Here is a 24482-nt window from a genome sequence, read left to right as displayed (position 1 = left end):
AGTTTAACTTCTGTTCGTACTCTAATTACTTTGTTACTCTGTAATTCTGTGTGTACTCATGAATAAAGACCTGGATTAAAATATGTCTGGATGGTTCGGTGTCGCGTGTGTTTGCATGATGCAGGGACGGTTCATTCTTTTTGAAGATTTCCCAATGACGCACATGTTAGATAAATATTTCCACATATTTAAACTTTAAATTCATGGTCTCAGAGGCTACGTACTGTTTATTACTACAAGTTACTGGACCAGAAAAACGACAAAGACACTTGGGGATGATATCTGGGCCACTTGGAAACCTCGGTCTGTTTACGAACCATCTTTCTAGTGGGCGGGGTCAAAGGATATGACGTAGGAGCGATGCATTCTGGGTAGTAAACAAACGGCTGATCGTGAGAGGTAGAATTAGACGCAGAAAGAAAAATTTGGACAATATCTCGCAGCCAGATGAAGTAGAGAGGAGGAAGTAGAGAGGAAGACTCTGATATCTGGTCTGAAGACGAGCTATCGTGGTTGTTTGTAGCTACCTATTAGCCACAAGATAACTAGCCTAGCCACTATGAGCTAAAGGGGCGGGACTTCCTCTTTCGTTCCGGACCAATCACTGAGCCATGTATCTTCTTCACTACCCCTCTGGTCAAGTTTGTTTCACGCAACAGCGCCCCCAAACCAGCAGCTGGTGGAACTGCGTGACGTTTTGCAGGAGGTTTGATCTGGTTTCTAAAGTGAATGTGAAGGAACCAAATGAAGGGGTGATAAATCTCGGCTCCGCCCCCTCCCAGGTGAACCTAAGGCCCCTTAATGTCCAGAATGTCCTGCTTTGTGTCCATTCAAGGTGAATCTGATTAAACCTTTACATTAATCTTAAATGGTTTCATACAAGCCCCATTTTCCACTAATTTAAATAAATGTGATTATTAGTATGAACTGAGCTACGAATACATCCCACAACAAAGGAGATCAAACAAAGAAACATTTATTTATCATATAATTCTGTGCAACAAAGTACAAATAATCATTCTGTAAATGTAACAATCCATTAAAGATTTGAATAAATCAATAAAATACATTCAGGGTGTTTGAAGGCGTCTTTGGCCGCTCTGCAGGAACCACACTCAACATTATTCAAGTTCATAATAAATACGTCACTCTTTTTAAAGACCGTTTGGCCTTCAAGCATTTTCTCTCAATATGTGCTGCAAAAATTAACACGTTACTTTAAATGAACATCACAACCAGATGCTGTCACAAAGTCTGACCTCTGACCCGAGTTCTCCCTGAACACACACACACACACACACACACACACACACACACACACACACACACACACACACACACACACACACACACATACACACATACACACATACACACATACACACACACACACACACACACACAGGCACTTGTACCTTCTTCATATTGTTCGCTCACTTTAAGAACGGTCACAAACATTCACACAATAATCTGTACATCATCGTTTCCTAAAGTCCTGGGGGTTTTCCTCCGAGCGCCATGCGATGCGTCCCGACGCCGGCGAGCGGCTGGCCACCAGGGAAAGTGCAGGAGTGTGCAGCGTGTCGGCTTGCCCCTGTGCAGGTGTGTTGCGGGGATTCGAACCCTGCGGCCCGTGGATCAGGTGTCCTTGTCGGCGTGCGGCGTGCGGCCTCTGCGGTGGGACGACTGCACCTCCTCGTAGGGAGGTGGCGGGTTGTCGGGGCTGCCGGCGTCCGGCTGGCCGGCCGGAGGAGGCTGGTGGCGGCAGGCCACCGCCTCCTGGGCCAGCAGGAGCTGCGTGGGGCCCGGGGAGGAGCAGGGGGGGAGGCGCTGCCCCCAGCTGCCGTACACTGCCTCCTCGTAGGACGGCAGCGACACCGGGAGTCCGTCCACCATCAGGTCCAGCTGGTCCGAGGAGCGACGGCTGGGGGGAGGGGGGGGGGGGGTCAGAGAGAGATTGATTGTTTATCACACAGTCCAACAGGTTGACGTCATCCTGTCCCTCACTGACGCTCTGAACTGAAATACACTCCTGGGACGTTTTAAAATAATGAGAAAGGAGACTGAAGTCCAGTCGCAGCGTCAGAAGTGACTGGAGATGAAAAAAAAAAAACATAAGGAGCATTTTTGTTTACTGATTGATTCGTAATCCCACTTTAGATTTACAGTTTATTCTGAGTCCAGGATTTTCTGTGAGATTGTTTGAGGACGATTGAAGCCTCAGAATGAAGGATCCAGAAAAGGTTTCCTTGTATGAATCTCCTGTTTCTTCTTCTACCTCTAACAGAAGAGCTTTCAGATGCATTTGATCATTTCTCTTTTATCTCTGACATTAAAATAATCTTCTAATGGATCCAAAAAGTCTTGTTAATGAAGAGACTTCAGTTTTCTGCAGTGACGATGATCTATGAACTGCTGGTGGAGGTGGAAGCTCACCTGTGTGACTGGCAGGGGTAGAGGCGGGACTTGACGACCAGGCACGCCGTGGTGGTGAGCAGGAAGATGGACACGCCCACCGCCGTGGTGGCCATGCTCGGCATGGAGTCGTACACCCGGTCCTCGTTCTTCATACTGGAGCCTTTGGAGGAGCAGAGACACAAAGATTATTCTTCCCAACGTTCTGCAGGCTTTCACTGGAAATGTTCCTGATTCGCCGTCTGAGAACTCGGTTCTAAGAGCTGACGAGCAAAGAGAAGCTCCGTGATGGAAGGTTGGCTTCTGGGCTCTGAATGACGCTCAGCAAACCTGTGAGAATGTTGTTGGGTATCGGTACAACAATGGAATTTCAAATAGACAAAAGAAAAAAAAGGAAAAATAAGTTAAACAAATTAAAAATAAAAGTGAATTCAAATAAAATAGACAAAGGAAAAATAGAAAAAAAATATTTCAAAATTCTTTAATAAAAATGAATAAAATGAAAGAAAAGAAAATGAATTTCTTTCTTCTAGATAACAGTGTTGTTTCTCTTGCCCCTGATTCACACCACGTGTGTTTAAACGTTCCACCATTTCCTGTGGATGAATTGTGATGCAGAACACGACTGAACAGTGGAACAGCGCCAGTCTTTTGCAATATGCATATTCTGCATTTTGATGTTGTGACAATGAGAATTTAACAAATGAGTACTGAAGTGAACTAATCCCAGCTAATCCCAGCTAATCCAGTCTAGTGAATCCATCTAGTCCAGACTCGCCTCATCATGAGGCCCTTTAGCTCCACTCCACCGGCACTCGGGGAAATCCAATGAAAATGACTACATGCAGTGTTGGCTAGTTACTATTACCAGCTCACACATTTGCTCATTCAGTGAAACAAAATAAAGACAATTGAATAAAAATAAGTTCTTGTTAAATATTTATCAAAGTCAAAATTTGGAGAAGTTGAATCAGGCTGAGACGTTAAAGTCTGGAAGAGACGAGAACAAAAGACGCACAGTAATTAAACTGCTATTTATCAATAAATAACTTATTTTTGAGTGAAATCTTTTCAGGCGTTAATCTGTCATGAGGCTCCGTCCTGCTCGTTGTTTAACTCCTTCAGGTGAATCTTAAATCTGAAGCCGTCACTCCTGGAGAAGCAGAGGATTGTGGGTTTGTTTGGTTTATTTGTGCCGTGACGGCGCCTCTGCAGCTTGTTTCAGGAAACTTTTCATGGTTATTACGGCGCCGTCGCCACTTCCTCTTTCTCCGCAGAGACTTCCTGCTCAGAGCGATTGCGTGAATGGTGACAGAGGAAGTCGGAGCTGGTGTGAGGAAGATGAAGCTGCAGAGCGGCACAGCCGGTCTGGTAAAGTAGGTCAAATATGGAGTGAGCTTGAGCTGCTGCTAAAGCTCGTCTGGCCTGAACTCAACACAACCCAAAACCTTGAAAACTACACAAATTCAAGATGAACCTTGAAGGTGAGCCCCGAGGAATGAAGGGAGTTTTGAACTATTTCTCTCATTAAAAGAGAGTTTGAGTCTAACAGGTGAGTGAAACAGGTACAACTGTTGCAGGCTCATGTAAAGACCTGTCCAGTGAAATCAGGTCACATTCAGTTTGTTCGCTGGGCCAACCAATTTCATATTCCATCTCTGAATCTCATTCTATACCACCTTTTTAAAATCGTAAACTGACTTTAGGCCAAATTTGGCATTGAACTTGGAGGCCGACGGTTCCAGCAGCTCAGTCTGGACCAACACCTTAAGTAACCTGGTGAGTCATCAAGAACAAATTCTTATCCAGTAACCGAGGAACGCTGTGACGTCGGAAGATTCTGGAGAAACTCGCTTTCTCTTCACGCGACGATCCGAAGGTCAAAGTACGGACTGAAATGTTGTCCCTGATCTGAGCCAAACACATTCCCTCTGTAGGGCAGCGAGGTGTGAAGTGGTTGGCACCGTTGCCTCACAGGAAGAAGACCCTGGTTTGATTTTCAGCAAGAGTCTTCCTGTGTGGAGTTTGCATGTTCTTTCAACATGTGTGTGTGTTTCCTTGATGTTCTTGAAGACGTGCTTGGTGTGTTCGAGTCGAGACTCCTAATCAACCTGAAGTCTCATGTTTCCTGGACTATTGATATTTCATTTGTTCATTTGTCCAAAAGTAGCTGCAGTGTTGATAATCCAGGTCCAGCAGCTGCTGTTCCAGAACCTTCTGTGAATTCAGCTTTAAGCCCACGATTAGCCTTCTTCGTCTTCATCATCGGTTTAATGTTTTTTTTTCTCACACTCTGAACTCGTTCTGCTTTCTGCTGCACATTTTAATAATCTTTATTTTAAATTCTGCCGCTTAATTTTTTTCTTTTGACAACATGTAGCTTGCATGAGACACATCCAGTAGTATTGGAGGTTTTTCTTGGTACTGTAGCAGCATTCTGTTGTCACACAGTGACATCTAGTGCTCACAGACAGTATGTACCTCTACATTTTCATATATAAGTCACTTTGTAATGCAAGTTGCTCGACCAGCCATACAAGTAAGCTGGTGTGACTAATAGTCCATTAAATATGGTGAATTGCTGAAGCAGCATCGCCACACAGGGAAAATCACTTCCTGTGTGCAGTTTGAGAAGTTCACCTTTGATGGAGATGCAGGTGGGGATGGGGGGCTGCCACCTGCCATGGCGGCAGCTGGAGACCGGCACCCGGTTGCTGATGTGGTACCCGGGCTCACAGAAGAACCGGATGGAGCTCTTGTGATGGAAACCTCGGCACGGCGATGGGTCGCAGCGGAAACCACCATGTTCAGGAACCAGAGGGTGAGTGCAGTTAAACAGTCTGCCTGCAGACACACACACACACACACAAATTAACTAGTACTGTCAGTGTGTGTGTTGAGAATTCAGAACCAGTCGCTGCATCGTAATAAACATAATACTAATAAAAGGTGTAGTTTCCCTTTAACTCCTAATCTAAAAGGAAAACAAGCATGGGTAGCAATGAGAGCGAGTTTATGAGGACAGGAGACATTTTTCTGCAGCTGAAATGAAATAAAATATGAAAACTGCATTTCCCCTCCTCCTCCATTTGTTTTGTTGTGGCTTTAAGCAAAAGGATAAACAGTGTGGAGGAGATTTTCTCGCTCTGCCTCCACCAGCTGCCACAGACTCGGAGGAAGATCTCACCACGATTCCACTGAACCATGATTTCCTCTCAGTGCTACAAACCATGGAGGCTGTGTCGTCGCAACTGAACATAACTCACCCCCCTCATGCTGAAACGCATCAACTTGAACACAAAATGTGTTTTTAGTATGTCTTCTCACCTTCAGGTGGAAAATATCCAGAAGCTTCATTGAGACTATGAGGCTTCGTAACCAACAGCAGCGTTTAGGAAGCAGATCAGTCGGTAATCTTGACTTTTGAGCTTCTAACTTCACGTGTTTCCTACATGCATGATGTTGACACAATGCACGGAATCATACCATCTATTATGTTCAGTGTTTAGCGATGTGGATGTTGATAAATTCACAAAGCATCACGCAGACTAAAGTGTGCTGCAAAAGATATGAAACTTCATGTGTTCAGCTTCCTGTGCTCCTGTGCAGAGTGTGTTTGTTCATCCGTCTGCTGGACGGCAGGAATCTGGAGCTGCAGCGGTGTAGAGTCACAGGGAGCAGCGCAGACTCAAGTGTACTGCAGTACAGTTCAACTGTCAGTGGACGCAAGGAAAGATTCTGTTGCCGCTACTGTTAAATAAACGCAAATATACGCCTCCAAAAGAGTTAGATTTATTAATTCAGCTCCAAAGCAACACTTGGTGTCAATGAAGTTTAAAAAAAACAACATTAAAAAGTCCAGAAAGCCCGACTCTGGGCGGAGGCTCCCACCGTCAGCTTCCCGGCTCCAGCAGCTGTAGCTTCATCACGTTGACTCTGAACATTCAGGACCGCCCGGGGCACCAAAAACAACCCAAAACAACTCCTATAAGCAGCAAAACCGCCTCATAAAGACAAATACAATTGTTTTAAAGATTCAAAACAAGTTCAAATAATTGAAGAGGGGAAAAAAAAAAACCCACACAGGATGGAGGTCGGAAGCATTAATATATGCAAAACTGCACACGCAGGAGAAAAAATAGCTAAAGTGCAGAAAGATTTGAGGAAACCACAGAGAGACTGAATGAGGTTTACTGTGAAGAAAAACAAAGTGGTAAACCTGCAAGGCTGGAAAGGCAAAGGCAAGGCTGGTCTGAGGAGCTTCAACTCGTCCTGTGTGAGACGAGGACTTATTACAAAGTGAAGACGCAGGAAACAAGACGAGTCCAAAAACGGAGGGCGTTTGCTTCCTGGACTAAATCTCCAGCCTGAAGCGGCTGAACGTGTCTGGATGCGTCCTGGTGGAGCGTCGGTTCGACTCCCAACCTCCAGGGTCTGCAGGGAGACTCCCGGGGCTGCGTGCAGAAAACCTCTAACACGACAAATCACTTCTGGTTTTGTTTCATCGAAGCAGCCGCCAACTTCCTCTATTTCCTCATCTTTTACCTCAAAAGTCTGCAGAGCTTCCTCCTCCACACCAGACTGCAGCTGTGAGCGGCGGAGCAGTGGTTAGCACTCTCACTGGAGGGCAACAAGCTCTCCGGTTTGAGTCCGGATCTGACTGGAGTTTGGATGGACTAATCCGGTAATCTGATTACCTTTCACAGTCAGAAACATGTGTTTGAGGGTAGTTGTTGACTTTGGGCCTCGTTTACATGACAACAAAAACAAATGTCAGATGGTACCTGCAGCGAGGAGCGGCGAGGACGCCGCCAGGAGCAGCGCACACACCAGACTGACGCGTCCACACAGCCGGGCAACCGGGACCGAGGCCGACATCAAACCAGGAGTCCTGATGACATCACAGAGAGGGAGGAGTCAGAGGAGGGCACACACAACAACGACACTAACAACACCAACGTCACCTACATCACCAGCGTCAATAATGTAAAAAACATCACCAGCGTCAATAACGTCAACAATGTCACCAACGTCAATAACGTCACCAACCTCAATAATGTCAATAATGTCACCAGCGTCAAAGACGTCATCAACGTCAATAACATCACCAATGTCAATAACGTCACCAACGTCAACAATGTCAATAACGTCACCAACGTCATCAACGTCAATAACATCACCAATGTCAATAACGTCACCAACGTCACCAACGTCACCAACGTCAACAATGTCAATAACGTCAATAACGTCACCAACGTCAATAACGTCACCTACATCACCAATGTCAATAACGTCACCAACGTCAACAATGTCAATAACGTCACGAACGTCAATAACGTCAATAACGTCACCTACATCACCAACGTCAATAACGTCACCTACATCACCAATGTCAATAACGTCACCAACGTCAATAACGTCACCTACATCACCAACGTCAATAACGTCACCTACATCACCAATGTCAATAACGTCACCAACGTCAATAACATCACCTACATCACCAATGTCAATAACGTCACCTACATCACCAATGTCAATAACGTCACCAACGTCAATAACGTCACCTACATCACCAACGTCAATAACGTCACCTACATCACCAATGTCAATAACGTCACCAACGTCAATAACGTCACCTACATCACCTACATCACCAACGTCAATAACGTCACCTACATCACCAATGTCAATAACGTCACCAACGTCAACAATGTCAATAACGTCACCAACGTCAATAACGTCACCTACATCACCAACGTCAATAACGTCACCAACGTCAATAACGTCACCTACATCACCAATGTCAATAACGTCACCAACGTCAACAACGTCACCTACATCATCAATGTCAATAACGTCACCTATATCACCAATGTCAATAACGTCACCAACGTCAATAACGTCACCTACATCACCAACGTCAATAACGTCACCAACGTCAATAACGTCACCTACATCATCAATGTCAATAACGTCATCAACGTCAATAACATCACCCACATCACCAATGTCAATAACGTCACCAATGTCAATAACGTCACCAACGTCAACAATGTCAATAACATCACCCACATCACCAATGTCAATAACGTCACCAATGTCAATAACGTCACCAATGTCAATAACGTCAGCTACATCACCAGCGTCAATGACGTCATCAACGTCAATAACATCACCTACATCACCAATGTCAATAACGTCAACAATGTCAATAACGTCACCAACGTCAACAATGTCAATAACGTCACCAATGTCAATAACGTCACCAACGTCAACAACGTCAATAACGTCACCTACATCACCAACGTCAATAACGTCACCTACATCACCAATGTCAATAACGTCACCAACGTCAACAATGTCAATAACGTCACCAACGTCAATAACGTCACCTACATCACCAACGTCAATAACGTCACCAACGTCAATAACGTCACCAACGTCAATAACGTCACTTACATCACCAATGTCAATAACGTCACCAACGTCACCTACATCATCAATGTCAATAACGTCACCTACATCACCAACGTCAATAACATCACCAACGTCAATAACGTCACCTACATCACCAACGTCAATAACGTCACCAACGTCACCTACATCAACAACGTCAATAACGTCACCTACATCATCAATGTCAATAACGTCATCAACGTCAATAACATCACCCACATCACCAATGTCAATAACGTCACCTACATCACCAATGTCAATAACGTCACCAACGTCAATAACGTCACCAACGTCAACAATGTCAATAACGTCACCTACATCACCAGCGTCAATGACGTCATCAACGTCAATAACATCACCTACATCACCAATGTCAATAACGTCACCAATGTCAATAACGTCACCAACGTCAACAACGTCAATAACGTCACCTACATCACCAATGTCAATAACGTCACCAACGTCACCTACATCAACAACGTCAATAACGTCACCTACATCACCAATGTCAATAACGTCACCAACGTCAACAATGTCAATAACATCACCTACATCACCAATGTCAATAATGTCACCAATGTCAATAACGTCACCAATGTCAATAACGTCACCAACGTCAATAACGTCACCTACATCACCAATGTCAATAACGTCATCAACGTCACTAATGCCAATAGTGTCAATAACGTCAGTAACATCACCAAAGTCAATAATGTCACCAACGTCAATAACGTCACCAACGTCAATAACGTCACCAACGTCAACAATGTCAATAACATCACCTACATCACCAATGTCAACAATGTCACCAACGTCAATAACGTCACCTACATCACCAATGTCAATAACGTCACCAATGTCAACAATGTCAATAACGTCACCAACGTCAACAATGTCAATAACGTCACCTACATCACCAACGTCAATAACGTCACCAAAGTCAACAATGTCAATAACGTCACCAATGTCAACAATGTCAATAACGTCACCAACGTCAACAATGTCAATAACGTCACCTACATCACCAACGTCAATAACGTCACCAATGTCAATAACGTCACCAACGTCAATAACGTCAACAATGTCAATAACGTCAACAATGTCAATAACGTCAACAATGTCAATAACGTCACCAACGTCAACAATGTCAATAACGTCAACAATGTCAATAACGTCAATAATGTTTAAATTGGTTTGATTCATTCAGCATTAATTCCTTCGTTTGTTCCATTTAGCATTGGGTGGTTCAACGTATTGTAACAGATTCAGTTTTGCTTGAGTTTGTTTGATCTGGTTGAGATTAACTGTTTTCATTGGTGCAGTTTCTATCAACTAAGTTAAGTTTGAGTTCATTTTGCCCTTTTTTCTTTGTTTTTCAGTTGAATCCACTTCACTAGATATTTCTGAGTCGGTTCAGCTCATGTTAACATTCTTTTTCACTTATATTTAGCTGCATTTCATAGCATCGCAGAATTAAACGTGGCTGCATCCAGTTAATTCTACTTTAGTTTATAATATCTTAGTTTAGCTTCTGTAGCACAGTTCGGTTTTGTTTCACTGGATTTCTTTTTAGTTCGGCTCAGCTTAGTTAAGCTTGAGCTCAGCTTAATTCAGTTTTATGAAGAGAACCGGCGCTCCAGGTCCACACTCCTCAACACGGTTTCATTTACTCACATGTTTCTAGATATGTGTTATTTTAGGACACACTCCTTGGATGAAGCCAAAACCAGCGAGGAGCCAGAAGTGAAGGTGTGAATCGTCTGTCGGTTCCTGTTCGCTCCCCGTCAGGTTCTACCGCTGGAACCTCGGCCTAAACTCCTCAACTCAGAGTGAAACTATCACCTGCTACACTGACCTTCAAGCTGCCAACGCTGGGCGGGCACACACACACACACACACACACACACACACACACACACACACACACACACACACACACACACACACACACACACACACACACACACACACACACACACACACACACACACACACACACACACACACACACACACACACACACACACACACACACACACACACACACACACACACACACACACACACACACACACACACACACACACACACACACACACACACAGTGTGGGAGGCCTCGGTCTGAGTCATCGTCTCTCTGATATCAGAACTTCTGAACACAGTTCGATCTGAAGTAAATAAAATAAAAATGTCTTTCTGCAGCTCTGCTTTCTCTTCATCTTTTAACGGATCGGACTGAAGACGTCACTCGTCTTCTGTGTATCTGCTCTTCTCTCCATCCTCAGCTTCCTGTTCCCCTCCACCTGTCGTCGGTGACATTCTGTCGTGGATTTCCAGAGAAAGCAGATCACGGTTTGTCTTGTTCTCTGATGGTGAACAGGATGTTCACCTTTCTGCTTCGTGTTTTCTGTTCCTGCGCTGCAGCGCCACCGCAGGCCTGGAATGAACACTGCAGCATTGTGTTGAGGACCACCACGGGTTCAGTGTGGACTTTAATGAGCTGGACAAACTGCACAGGCTGGACAAGGACCAGGGGGCTTCAGACCAAATGTTACTTTTCAAAATAAAAGCGAGAGCAGGATACGTCTATTTCACATCGAAATACTTTGAAAAAACACACTGACTGATCCGTGGCCCAGGGTCGCTGCCTCAGGCAGTGGTAACTGGTTAGAACCTGGTAGTAAACTGCTGTGGTGGATGGAATCGGGCAGAACGCCACATCCTGTCCGCCTGAACGTGTTTCCATCAGATAGTGAGCAAAGCAGCAGAAGATCCCTGAACCAGGAATTGAACCGGGGACTCCTGGAGAGTGCTCACCACTTTAACCACTTCCAGAGTTTCCATGACAGCGTGGACACGTAACAACGAGTTACAGTAATTCCACACGAACAGACGAGAACAAACGGTTTCCATAATCCACCCTGGGCCACATGTTCCACTTGGGCTCCCTCTGGTGGTGGGGTGGACACACACACACACACACACACACACACACACACACACACACACACACACACACACACACACACACACACACACACACACACAGTGTGTAGTTCCATACTAGTAACTCTCTGTCTTGATCAGTAATCAGATAAACGAATATGAGACAGTAAATCACATTAAACACATTTTCAGAGCCACAGTCAAATATTATAATGAGAACTCAATAACCTTGACTATAGAATTATATATATAGATTATATAGACTCTTACCAACTAGTTTATCCTCAATAATGTGAAAATATAAAAAAAAAGATTGGATGTTTGAGGCCATGGCGGGAGGAAGATGCTCTAAAATCCGGACGTTAATTTATCAGCCAGAGAACGGCCACGGAGGCTCAGGTAGAACATGCAGCCTCCACGAAGAAGCACGACTGGAGTCGAACAGGAGGTTTGTCACTGTGAGGCGACAAGGTGAACCACTGCACACTACAACCCCCCCCACCCCGCCCCGCCGGGGAAGCTCCGCAGAGCAGCGGCGCTCCGGCTCCAGCAGGTGAAAACCTCCCCGCTGCAGCGGACCTCCGCTCCGACACGACGGTCCGTTTCACCGCCTGTCAGCCGAAGTTAACGAATCGATATTCGGTAAGAATCGTCTCACCTGAGCGGAAACCGAAGCGGCGGTGATCGTGCAGCCGGTGGTCGGGGGAGGAGCGGTGGCTTCTTGCGTCTCTTCACCGGTGGTCGGAGGGACGGGTACACGGACCGGAGCTCCGCGGTCAGCTGACGGGCGCTGCTCCTGCTCCTGCTCAGCAACAAGTGGCACCTCTCCCCCCACTGACTCACCCATCAGCTGGGCCCGAGAGCGGCACCGCGCCTCCCATTGGCCGCCGCGGACGCTCAGCACCGCCCCCCCGCGCAGCTCCGTCACGTTCTGGAAGCGCTCCCTGTGCACCGAGCAAACACACGCTCCTGTCTTTCACACATTGTGGGGACTTTTCGTTGACTTCCATGATGTCCAGCAAATTTACTCTAAAGTCAAAACTTTAAATGATAAAAGAAGCAATTCATCCGCGTTGTATTTACTCAATATATTCTATTAAATATGCAACTGAAAACTAAAAAAAAAGAAAGCTGTAATTACTGATTCCAGTATGAATAATCCAAGTCGTACCACTTGTTTTAGAAGTAGTCCTACATGTACTAGTATTAATACTAACCTCAATGCTTTACAATTTGATGTTTTTACCCATGTGGAGCACGATTTTAGCACAAATACACACATCTGTTGATCTTCATACCTTGTGGGGACATTTCATCGACTTCCATTGGTTTAACAGAATTACTCTAAACTCAACTAGATGAAAAAGACAATTTATTCAGTAATATTTGTGGACACGTGTCATTCTGTGGTTTACGTGTATAAAAACAAATACAAAAGTACTTCTAATATCAGTACATGTACTGTGTGTATCACTTTTAACTTCACTTCAAACACGTCTTCAACTAAAATCTAATGAAATATCACTGGATATATTTTGTATAATACAACCTGAAGAAATAATAGATTTATGTTATACTCATCTAAGATATATTTATGTGCTGTGTGTGTGTGTACTACATGTACATATAACAATGCACAATTGTAATTGCATGTACAGTGACATATTATTATACAATATATAGAATTATATAGTTTTAGTTGTGGGATGAAATTAGTATATTTTGTAATAATTAGTGTGTGTATATATATATATATATATATCACTTAATTTTTTATATTTTTTTGTTGTATATTTGTTCAGAAAATAAAGAAGAAGTTCTTCATGGGAAACAAAACGTGGGTGTGTCAGTAGCTTCAGGTTCTCACAACACACACACACACACACACACACACACACACACACACACACACACACACACACACACACACACACACACACACACACACACACACACACACACACACACACACACACACACACACACACACACACCACAGCTCAACCACACGTCAGCCGATCACAACTTCATCGCCTGTGTACAGAAACTTGACACCAAAATACAAAACGTCTTATTATGGCGGGAAGTCGGAGTAATTTGGTTGGTGCCATAAAGGAAGCTAAGTTTGGTTTGCAGCTCTAACTAAACTAACTAAACTAACTAAACTAACTAAACTAACTAAACTAAGGTCTCAGTTTGCCCCCTTGACTTCCTGAAGTGTCCAGCAGCGAGGTGGAAGCAGAAGAAGTCGGTCCCCGTTGCTGAGCGCTGCTGATCCCAGAGTCTCTGGTTAAACCCCGTCAGACCAGCCGGGCGCCGGATCCGGAGTCTGGAACCGTTTTGTCTCTTTCCACCAAATCAAATCAACCCGGAGACAAAAAAACACATTTAACCTTTAGAAAGAGGCGTCTGACGTTTAAAATATATAAACAGAAACTCTATCTTATGTTGCATTTATGAAGTTTCAATGAGTTTAGGGTGAAAACATTTCATTACATTTTCAGCTGTTTTACCTTCTTTTCTTTTTTTTTTAAGAGTTTTGTAATTTTAGCTGTTTTAACCATTTAAGTAGTTCTGTGTTTTCTCTCACTTTTAAACTTTGTCTGTTAGAAATTCGAGTCATTTTAGGTTTTTTAAAGCTGTTTAAGCAGCTTTTCTCCCCTTTCCTTGTGGTTTTAGGTATTTACTCCCATTTCAGCCTTTTTTATATAAGAGTTAAAAATTATTCTGAAAATGACAGGTGTGCAAATACAACTAAAACAGGGTGAAATGTTTATTCAATCTTGTGGAAGGTTCAGCGAGCCACTATCGAGGGGTCAATGGTCGCAGGGCGAGTTTGACAACGCCAACTAATTGTTCTGTTCCCAATCCGACATTAAATCATTTGGTTAATTCATTTCGTCTCCTTCTACTTCCACAACAAGCCACAGAGTCGATATTGTGTCTGTTTCTCGCAGCCACAGGCTCATCAACGTCGACACAAATAAAACGATGTGAAGAAAAAAACAGTCGCTGCGGGAGAACGTAGCTGAAACTAAAACGTGAAACTGAAGCCGAGGAGGAAATCACACGAGAACAAGGAGCAGGAGAAATAAAGTGATTTGGATTAACGACACAAACAACCACAGTGTGGAATTAAAGGAGAGCAGAAAATAACTTGAGAGACAAAAGCTGCTGACAAACAAAGTGGTGTGTGTGTGTGTGTGTGTGTGTGTGTGTGTGTGTGTGTGTGTGTGTGTGTGTGTGTGTGTGTGTGTGTGTGTGTGTGTGTGTGTGTGTGTGTGTGTGTGTGTAAACACACCAGGATCTGGGTCCCAGCGGGTGTGGAAACAGAAACAGAACAGACGAGGAGAACAAACACAAACCGGACCAACGACTGCAGCTCTGCAGCCTCACACACTCCCGTCCGTTTCATTTCCCCTCTCAGGCCTCGTTTACATGAAAACGAGTGAATCGGCAAAACTTTCTTCACTTCCCCTCCGATCAAACGACACCGGTGTTCTGAGCCACTGCATCTCTAACGTTTTCATCCAGGCTCCCAAAGTGGAAAGATTCTTTCACAGTCGCGCCGTTGCTGCGCACCCCCCCCCCCCCCCCCCCCCTCCTGTTCCTCATGCGCCTGTAAACAAACATGGCCGACCCGTAGTGGTTTGACTCCTATTCTAGTTTCATCGTCCACATCGGTAGTTTGATAGCGTCCGATTCCTCGTCAGTCAACTTGAATGTCGCTTCTCTCAATTCTGTTCACATTTATAAAGTATTCTTCTCTGCACACACGTCTGTGTGGTTTCATTACAAAAATAAGCAATAGCGCCCTCCTGTGGCCCGGAAGACTAACTCCATCGTTGTCAGTGTGTCTGCTGCTGCAGTGGAAACGCAACACTTTTTTTTTACGGATTAGGGCCACGTTTACACGTACTGGGTATTTAAAAAAATTGTGATATTTCTCAGCTACAACTGACTGCAAACGATGATTCCTGAAAACTGCGGCCACAGTGGAGATCTGGATAAGCTCTGGTTGCCTTTAAAGAGTGGGTAGATGGAGATTTACATTACAATTAGTGACATCATGTGTTTTTTCTCGAGGAATCTGATTGGCCATCATGGCTTCATGCTTCTCGTTACACTGCCCCCTGCAGGTTTGGCTGCTCATAGCAGCTCTGAACCAGGTAGACATGCGGATCTGTGTCAATTAACAGTTTTTTGTAAACGTAGAGGGAGAAACATCCGTTTTTGTAAAAACCCTGGTTCGTGTAAACGGGGCCTAAATCAATCGATCAATCAATCGATCAAAGAGGGAATTCATTAGAATCCCCTGGAAGAGATCCTGAGGTCGATGTCAGTGTAACGCCTCGGTGAATCATCGTGGACCGTATCGGAGGAGAGATGCTTGGTTTGTGTGTAATTCCCTCCATGACAGCTGTGTCGCCGTCACTCCGGTCGACCGCCAGCCGCCGCTCACAACCACAGGAAACAAGATCAGATCACGACCAAGAAAATGACTCCGATCAACATATACGTCATAAAATAACCAACATGATGTTTCCTAAAGCTGCACAGCCATTTAAGTACAACAGTTACTTTCATTAGTAAAGTTACAGTCGTCGTCTGGTTTGTTTTTTTCCTCTTCAGAGAAGGTCGAGGGAGGAGTTTTATAAACAAAAAGGGAAACGGAAAAGGGCATTCTGGGAAAACCTCAGGCCACACACTGTACAGCCCTCATCATCTTTCACACCTCACCAACCATCAACATGTTTACTTTACGTCCCCCGCACACGCACGCACGCACGCGCACGCACGCACGCACGCACACACACACGCACGCACGCACACACACAATGTTGCTCTTTTACAAAAACTGAATTTGAAATCCAGTCAAACGTCCGTCTGTCGCTGGTTCAGGTACAGTTTGTTCAGCAGGTTGATGAAATCAGTCGTGACGCGAGTCAGCGGGAGTTACAACATTCTGAACAGAGGAAGAAACAAGAGGTTTCATCACCGAGAAACGCCTCAAACTCAAAGACGGAAAAATCCCAGAGAAAGTTTGGTGAAGATGAAGGAATAAAAAATACAAATAATATCAATAATTGAAGCTGCAGGCAGCCTTGATCGGGACCTCGCACTCTGGCCTGTCGGGGTCAGCCCAATCAGAGATTTTGACGGTTTTAACAAAAAAGGGCTTTTATTTTGGAAAATGTGTGCATGTGTGTGTGGGGGGGGGGGGGGGGGGGGGGGGGTATAGAAAGCCTACTTAAGCTCTAATCTAGCTAATCCTTAAATAGCAATGTTTTAGGTTTTTGGTGTAATTTTTAATAAACAAGGACTTATTTTGAAAACATTGTGGGCCTTTATTTTGATACCTAGCTCACCCCTAGCCTAGCCAAACACTTAATATCCAATTTGAAGGATTACATTCTAATAATAATATGATAAAAATATGAAAACCCTGGAGACTGAGGAGCGCCGGGGCGGAGCAAACAGGAGCTTCTTCCTCTTATCGTCACCTGGTTGAACTGACGAGGCCCACAAAGGAGTCCTTCTCACATCAAGGGTCCCAGATGGTATATTCAGTTTATTCAGTATGTCAGTAATCTTTGTAAGTTTTCGTGTCCCTGTGGGAGGGTCAAAGTGGTTATTTTCCCCCCATGATGTCATGAAGGGAAAACCTCTGACTCGCCTGTATGAGTAGACGTTCGCTAACAAGTGGAGGAAGTGAGGAAGACGGCAGACTTTCTTCACTTCCGCTCCCATAAGGGCTGCGGTCACACCTTACTGTTAGACAACCAGCAGAAAGTCAAGTTTACATAATATGGCACTTTTAAGAAAAACTCCAGTATTTACTGGAGATAAAAACCTACAAACAGACTAAACACTGAAAAAACAGGTCATCAATAATGAACTACAGTAATTCACAGGATTTATTTTAACGGTACTTTTTTTTTTCTTCCCCAAATTGAGGGATGAAGTTTTTAATATTTTAAATATATTAAAAAACGTAAATGTTCAGTCAAAAAAGTAAAGATTTCCTTAAAATTGTTTAATAAAATTTATATTAAACTGCATGAAATCATGGTTTTGTTCATTAAAAGAAGTGAACATTTTATACAAGAGGTAAAAAAATAAGAAATCACAAAAGATTTCTGTTCACTTAATTTAAGTCATAACGTTTGGAACATCGAGTGATTTCTATTTATTTATTCATTTTCAATTGATTAAATAAATCCATCCTTTTAAATGTCAGGCACACTTTTCTTTTTCTCATTGCATTCCTGACATTTAAAAAGATGAATTGATCTGTTTGAATTTAAAAAGATAAATTCATTCTACATTTCTTCAAATGAATCCAAACTGGAAATCCTTTTTTTTTTTTTTATAATTATTGAAGCCATACTTTTGGGAATCAATGTTTAACTGAAGGAAGGTGCAAGTTTTGGAAATAATGTGGAGAAATGTGATACTTGTTAGAATACATTTAAAGTTGAACAAAGTTAAGAATGAGTTTGTGTTTTAAAATGTCTTTGGGATAAAAGTCAACAAAAAAAAATCAACACTTAATTGAAGGAAATCAAAATGTTGTGAAAATGAGGGAAAGAAGTGATAGAAAACAAAGTGTCGTGGAATAAATTAAACATTTCAGAATAAAAGAGATTACACTTTATATTGAATGAAATCAGTGAGTATAAGAAAAAGTCAAACTGACATTTCATCCGACAGCGTGAACGTTAAAATGAGGAAATGATGTTAAAATGTTGAAGAAAAAGAAACAAGACAAAATTTTGGAGAAAAAAAAAAAGATCAAACGAGAAAAAATTTTATTTGAAAAAAAAAAATTCTTTGTGGAAAAAGTGAAAAACGACAGTCGAGTCAAAAATTGAAGAATAAAGAAATGCGTGTGGCTTTGTGTTGAAGGAGTCATGAGGTTGATCCAGATTACACTTATTTTCTCCATTAGGTTAATTTATGACTTTAAAAGTGTGTGTGTGTGTGTGTGTGTGTGTGTGTGTGTGTGTGTGTGTGTGTGTGTGTCCCCGTTCTGTGAGGCGAGTTCATCTCTCCAGAGGTGAATGTGTACAAGAATTCTTCCGACATCAGACAAACAGGAAGTGAGTCATGGCGGCGGCCTCGTCGGTTTATGGGATGTTCAGCCCTCGTGAATCATTATCGTTCCGCTTCGAACCACCGAGCAGACGCACTCCAAAACGTAGCGTCCTGGAAGCGCCGGCAGAGAGACAAAGTCCAGCAGGACGCCGGCAGAGCCGCCCACCGGACGACGGGCAGGTGGAAGATTAATCTGCTCGCTGTGAAGCAGAAAGAACCGAGTTCTTCATCCTGCAGCAGCGTTAGTCTCCCATTTTACTGCAGCTGAACTCAAAGAAAAGACTTAATATTCCAGTTTGATCCCGACGGGTGATTTAAAGTGTCGCTAAATGTTTGTTATACTGCGAATGTGTCCAACATGTAAAGTGTATGTAATGTCATAATGTAAATAATAAATATGTAAACAGCTGGATAAAGGAGGCCTCAGTCACTACAGACACAGTGAAGCGTTAAGCACTCTTTGTTCTTGAGGATGTGGAGGAGACCAAAAATGAAGTTTTAAGAGATTAAAAAAAATCCCCCGACACAGCGTACGTGACTCGTGTTGTATTATGAGGTCAAACTGGTAGATTTTAATCCAAGTTGCTTCTGCAGAACAAGGAACCTGGAAGAACCTTTGGTCTCCATCATCAGGAAAGCGCAGCTCCGCGGGATCGTCAGGGGAAACTCAGCGAGTGGAAGGAATCCTTTTAAAAAATCCTTCAAATGCAGCAGAAGAGCCGGCTGGCGGAGACCAAAGGAAGAGCTGAAGAGTTGGACTTCATCAGGTGAAGAAGGCAGGAGACCAGAAACTGAACGAGCGTCTCACTGCTGCGTTCATGGATGTGGACCCAGAGGTCTGTGTTCCTGAGAGTCACCGAGGGGAGCTGGAGGCTGGGGGGGGGGGGGGTCCCCGTCCAGAGTCCCTCTATTGTACTTTACAGTCATAAATCTGGAGGCCAAATATATAGAGAATTTATTTTAGTGGAAATTCTTCTAACATTTCACTGTTTTTATTTCAATCACTTCACTTCACGACTTAATATTTATTTTGTACGTGGGTTCAGACGGGCCAACGTCACATCACAACAACAACGCACACGTGTCTTTTTGCTGTCGTGTTCTTCTGAACCGCCGTAATCTTGCTTTTTTAAATTGATCTGGTTTTCATCAACAGTTTGACCGAGAATAAAATCCTGCTGCATTTCCGACTCATTCTTACGTCGCTCTTTTAATTAAGGCTGTGACAGTATTTCATGTACATATTGAGGCCGAGGGTTTTTGCCCAGGGAGCCCTGGTACTCGTCTTTTGAAATGTGGGAAGTGAATTCTTTGAGTGAAACTCGCTGTCGTGGAACAAAAACAAAGACAGACTCAGCAAATGCATCGCTCCTTTCTCACCTCGAACGTTTTCAGGAATACTTTCCACTCAACTGTTTCAGTGATAAAAGAGAAGGTTTGTGGCCGAGCCGCCATGTTGGCTTGGTTCCACAGTGAACTAGTCCGTTTGTCTCAGTTGCTGCTGGAGGAGGAGGAACATTAATGTTCAATGTTTGTTTTAAAAAGGAGAGAAATTGAACTGTTAAAGGTGTTTATTAGACACGTCCAGATCCCATTGCACCAATTAAGAACCTTCCTGCAGGTGGGGAGTCCACGGGAAGGTGGTGCCCAGTGTGGGACATGAACACACTACCTGGAGAGTGCAAGTCTCATTCTCTACCAACTGCCGTTTGCTCATGCAACATTAAATTATTAAGTAATTCAGATTAAAAATTTATATTTAATCGTGATTAATCAAAATTAATCCACACTGACTGTGATTAATCTGATTAAAAGATTTAATGGTTTAGCAGTGCTAATATTATAGGGTTCATATTATGCCAAATCCACTTCCTAAAGGTTCTCCAGCAGTACTAATCGTCCCCATACCTGGACTGACGTCCCAGAAGTGAAGACAGTCTGTCCTCTCTCTCCCTGGCTTGTTTCAGGTTTTAAAAAGTGTGTTGCTCCAACCAGCCAATCAGGAATCAAACCCTATATAGTGTCATCGGGGGTTTAGCCAATCCCAATCAAGGTAGGCCCTCCCTTTGACTCCTCCCACGATTAGGCAGCTCTGCTCTGGCACATGGCACCACGAGAGGAAGTACTTCCTCTTCTTCCCAAGATGGGCATGTGTGGGCAGAGCCAGTCCAGCTCACACAGACACAGCAGATTCTGAATGCAGCTCCTATGATCCAATATTCAAATGAGGAAAATCAAGTAGGAGCTAGAACCTTAGAGTACTGAAGGTTTCTGGACCGACCAGACCAGGAGGAGGAGAACAGGAGGAGAACAGGAGGATATGAGAACTTTAAGTAGAAGCTAAAAGAAAATATAGTATTGATGGAGAAGGGGTGGAATTTTAATAAGTTATACTTCTTCCCACTTCTTTTCGGACATGCAACCTAATTATATTCTCCCGCTGTCGTTATTCACCATCAGTGTGATGAAATGTCTTTGGCTGATTGACTTTAATATTGGTTCTCAACACGTCCGAAATAAAACAAAAGCTGAAAATGAAATGAAAAAAGAAATGGACTCCATGTTAGAAGATTTCATCCCTCTGCCGTAGAAAACTGTGTTACCAGGAAACATCTGAGACGTTTCCATGTTCTGTAGTTAAAAATATTAACAACAGCTGTTACATTTCACGTGTTTTTTATTATCTTTTGTGTAGAAAATAAAGTTCATGTTTTGATAAAAACAAGATTTGGTCTGAAAACCTTTTTTCCCCCAAACAAGTTTGGTGACAAAGAGTCCGTCTTATCGTCTTTACATCCGGAGCAGAGCGCCGCAACGGCAACTTCACAAAGATCCAGGATCCCTGCAGCACTCTGAGCACATGGTCCTCCAATAAAGACAAAATAATTAAAAAGGTTTAGTGTAAATTATCTGCTGTGATCACCGGGAAGTGCAGCTTCTATCTCTCATCAACAGTGCTTCAGAAATCATCAAATCTCACTCTAAAATCAACCAGGAGACAAATTATAATAATAATAATAATAATAATAATAATAATATTAAAAACAATCAGGAAAAGTAGAGATGGTGAAACATCCAAACTGATATATCTCTCTATGTTCATTGTACTTACACAGGAAAATCAGAAGGAAATAAGAGAAATCTGTTACCACGACTCCAGTGTTTACCTTTTCACTTAGTGTACATGTTTGTTTACAACAAGAAGCTAGGGTTCTGATGGCTACAAAATAAAGTCAGTTCAACTCGTTTGTTTCCTCTCTCAGTAGTAAAGTTCTGCGTGTGAGGAAGAAAGGATCTGCCGTGGAGAGAAGTCTTCATAAAGAAAACAAACATCCAGATTGTCCGACAGAGAGATTTCAAACGGAGCTCCGATCGTCTCCAGATGTGAGAGAAAAAAAAAAAAAAAAAAAAAACATCCTTCAAAACCTTCGCCAGGTGTGCAAACCCCTCCCCCCATCAGAATCCAGGTACGGTCCAAACCCCTCCCCCCATCAGAATCCAGGTACGGTCCAGACCCCTCCCCCATCAGAATCCAGGTACGGTCCAGACCCCTCCCCCCATCAGAATCCAGGTACGGTCCAAACCCCTCCCCCATCAGAATCCAGGTACGGTCCACATGGAAACAGTGAACGAGCCGCAGGTCCGACTCCGCAGCTCAAACTACATGTTTACATAAAAACAGCTAAAAAATAAAATTAAAAATGCGCACACACGAACACATCTTATTGCCTCTCGGGTCGGGGGAACACACACATTCTCCCCACAGTTCAGAAAATCCTGCTGCACACTCCGTCGTGACCTTTGACCTCTGTGTGTGTAGTGTATTGCTGGACCTGTGCCCTCCAGCGCCCCCCGGTGGTCGGGGTTTCATCTCATGCGGTTCTGCCTCATCAGCGGGACGATGCAGGACGGCGGGCCCGCCTTGGTCAGGAAGGCGTGTGTGAGCAGCTCGCTGGCCGTGGCTCTCTGGGCCGGCTCTCGAACCAGCATCCTGTCCAGGAAGCCTTTGAGCAAAGGAGAGACCTGAGGGAGGAGAGCACAGGCGTTAGTACACATTAGATACGATGAGGGTTCAGTTATGAGCTGCTCCACAGCAGAACCCCGACAGAACCTGCAGTTCACACTGCAGGTCTTCATGCTAAATTACTGATTTCTTGCTGAGATCTGATTTCTTTGTTTGATCGTTCACGCTAGATTTTAAATGCGACCGCCATTGGACTGCCGTGTGAATGCTAATCGTCCCTAGAGCAAGCACGAGAGTAAACATGGACGCCACGCCGGTCAGCGCCAGGGTTGCCAGATGTTACTCACTGTTTTTAGCCCAAACAAGGTAAAACCCACACACCTCAAAACAAACTCAAATCTCAGCCGGTGTAGGAATCATGTTGAAAACGTCAATAAAGAACACGTCATGAACACACAACTACACTAAATAAACAAAGTTAATTAAAAGGTAGGAATTTGGCTCTGCAAATGGGGGATAACCTCCATATCTGGCAAAGCTGGTCAGCTTGTGTCGATCCATTTAATTAAAATTTTTAATTAAATTTTTTGTTTTTAGTGCTGTTAAGCACCTCGTGACTCATGTCTGGGAAAGGTGCTATATAAATAAAATTCTATTCTATTCTATTTCCAAGTGGTTGTTAAATACGAGCCGACAGAATCCAGACGACATGATGAGGGAAAGAAGAGAGCACAGCTTTTATTCTGGCGGAGCCACTTCCTCCGGTGCACGTTTACGACTCAAATCTCTCGTCAATAATGTGGAAGTCACATATTTGCAACTTACACATCATTCTGAAAGACATCCGATCTGATTTGGTACCAAATATGATGGTCTGGTGTGAACAAATCTGAATTTCAACGTTCATGCGGCCACTAACCGATCAGATGTGTCACTTTTGAGCATAAGATCAGAATTGGGTCGCAGTAGCCTGCAGTGTGACGATGAATCAACGATGACGGTTTTACACGTTCAGATAAAAGCCGAAACCGCTGCTCCTCCGTTTCCCGTCTGAAGTGAGAGAACGGTGAAAGTCTTTCTGGTCACCTTGTGCAGATTCTTCAGTTTGGGAGGAAGGTTGTCTCGGATCATCTTCATGGCTTTGAGTGGCGGCTCGTTGAAGTACGGCGGCTCCCCGTCCACCATCTCGATCACCATGATGCCCAGAGACCAGATGTCCACCTGGACGAGACGAGATGAGACGGTCGGTCAGAGAGAGAGAGAGAGAGAGAGAGAGAGAGAGAGAGAGAGAGAGAGAGAGAGAGACAGACAGAGACAAAGAGAGAGATAGAGAGAGAGAGACAGAGACAAAGAGAGAGAGAGAGACAGACAGAGAGAGACAGAGAGAGAGAGACAGAGACAAAGAGAGAGATAGAGAGAGAGAGAGAGAGAGAGACAGAGAGAGAGAGACAGAGACAAAGAGAGAGATAGAGAGAGAGAGACAGAGACAAAGAGAGAGAGAGAGAGAGAGAGAGAGAGAGAGAGAGAGAGGGAGAGACAGAGAGAGAGAGACAGAGACAAAGAGAGAGATAGAGAGAGAGAGACAGAGACAAAGAGAGAG

General features: G+C 43.8%; 3 protein-coding genes across 9 annotated transcripts in view; 1 reads left to right on the top strand and 2 right to left on the bottom strand.

Annotated features, from left to right (window-relative positions):
- Positions 1–96, top strand: part of hif1al (hypoxia inducible factor 1 subunit alpha, like) — a 19512-nt gene extending 19416 nt beyond the window's left edge. For 2 of the 4 annotated variants that reach the window (XR_013935224.1, XR_013935225.1), the window contains exon 16: positions 1–93. This exon is cut by the window's left edge and continues 548 nt beyond it. The gene's annotated coding sequence lies outside the window, so the exon portion shown is untranslated. The other 2 variants (XR_013935223.1, XM_080460113.1) reach the window with 2 other exon arrangements.
- Positions 97–956: 860 nt separating this feature from the next.
- LOC308107857 (sushi domain-containing protein 6) lies at positions 957–12617 on the bottom strand. 3 transcript variants are annotated; one of them, XR_013935248.1, is made up of 6 exons: positions 10549–10643; positions 7200–7306; positions 5056–5259; positions 2437–2578; positions 1358–1924; positions 976–1277 (listed from the first exon to the last, which is right to left on the bottom strand). XR_013935248.1 is itself a non-coding variant. In XM_080460426.1 (5 exons), exons 2-5 carry the CDS (start codon positions 7291–7293, stop codon positions 1639–1641), a joined length of 726 nt encoding a protein of 241 aa, XP_080316552.1. In that variant the 5' UTR covers positions 7294–7306; positions 12479–12617; the 3' UTR covers positions 957–1638. The 3 variants fall into 3 exon arrangements, 2 of the variants coding, with proteins under 2 accessions (XP_080316552.1, XP_080316551.1); XM_080460426.1 differs by lacking the exon at positions 10549–10643 and adding an exon at positions 12479–12617 and having other exon boundaries at positions 957–1924; XM_080460425.1 differs by having other exon boundaries at positions 957–1924.
- Positions 12618–22532: 9915 nt separating this feature from the next.
- The window catches only part of pak4 (p21 protein (Cdc42/Rac)-activated kinase 4), a 48781-nt gene continuing 46831 nt past the window's right edge, over positions 22533–24482 (bottom strand). For both annotated transcript variants that reach the window (XM_080459994.1, XM_080459995.1), the window contains exons 10-11: positions 23969–24103; positions 22533–22941 (exon numbers count right to left, since the gene is read on the bottom strand). In XM_080459994.1, the coding sequence (XP_080316120.1) occupies positions 22786–22941; positions 23969–24103 (291 nt within the window). In that variant the 3' untranslated portion in view covers positions 22533–22785. The remainder of the gene's footprint in view (positions 22942–23968; positions 24104–24482) is intronic.

The sequence above is a fragment of the Lipophrys pholis genome (assembly GCF_963383615.2).
Source record: "Lipophrys pholis genome assembly, chromosome: 3".
Taxonomy (NCBI): Eukaryota; Metazoa; Chordata; class Actinopteri; order Blenniiformes; family Blenniidae; genus Lipophrys; species Lipophrys pholis.
This window is presented reverse-complemented; position numbering and strand designations above follow the sequence as displayed.

Coding starts and splice junctions, on each gene's coding strand:
- LOC308107857 (XM_080460425.1), bottom strand. Junction 2,579..5,055: donor CACCTGCATCTCCATCAAAG/GTGAACTTCTCA, acceptor GCTCCTCCAAAG/GCTCCAGTATGAAGAACGAG. Junction 1,925..2,436: donor TACCCCTGCCAGTCACACAG/GTGAGCTTCCAC, acceptor CCCTCCCCCCAG/CCGTCGCTCCTCGGACCAGC.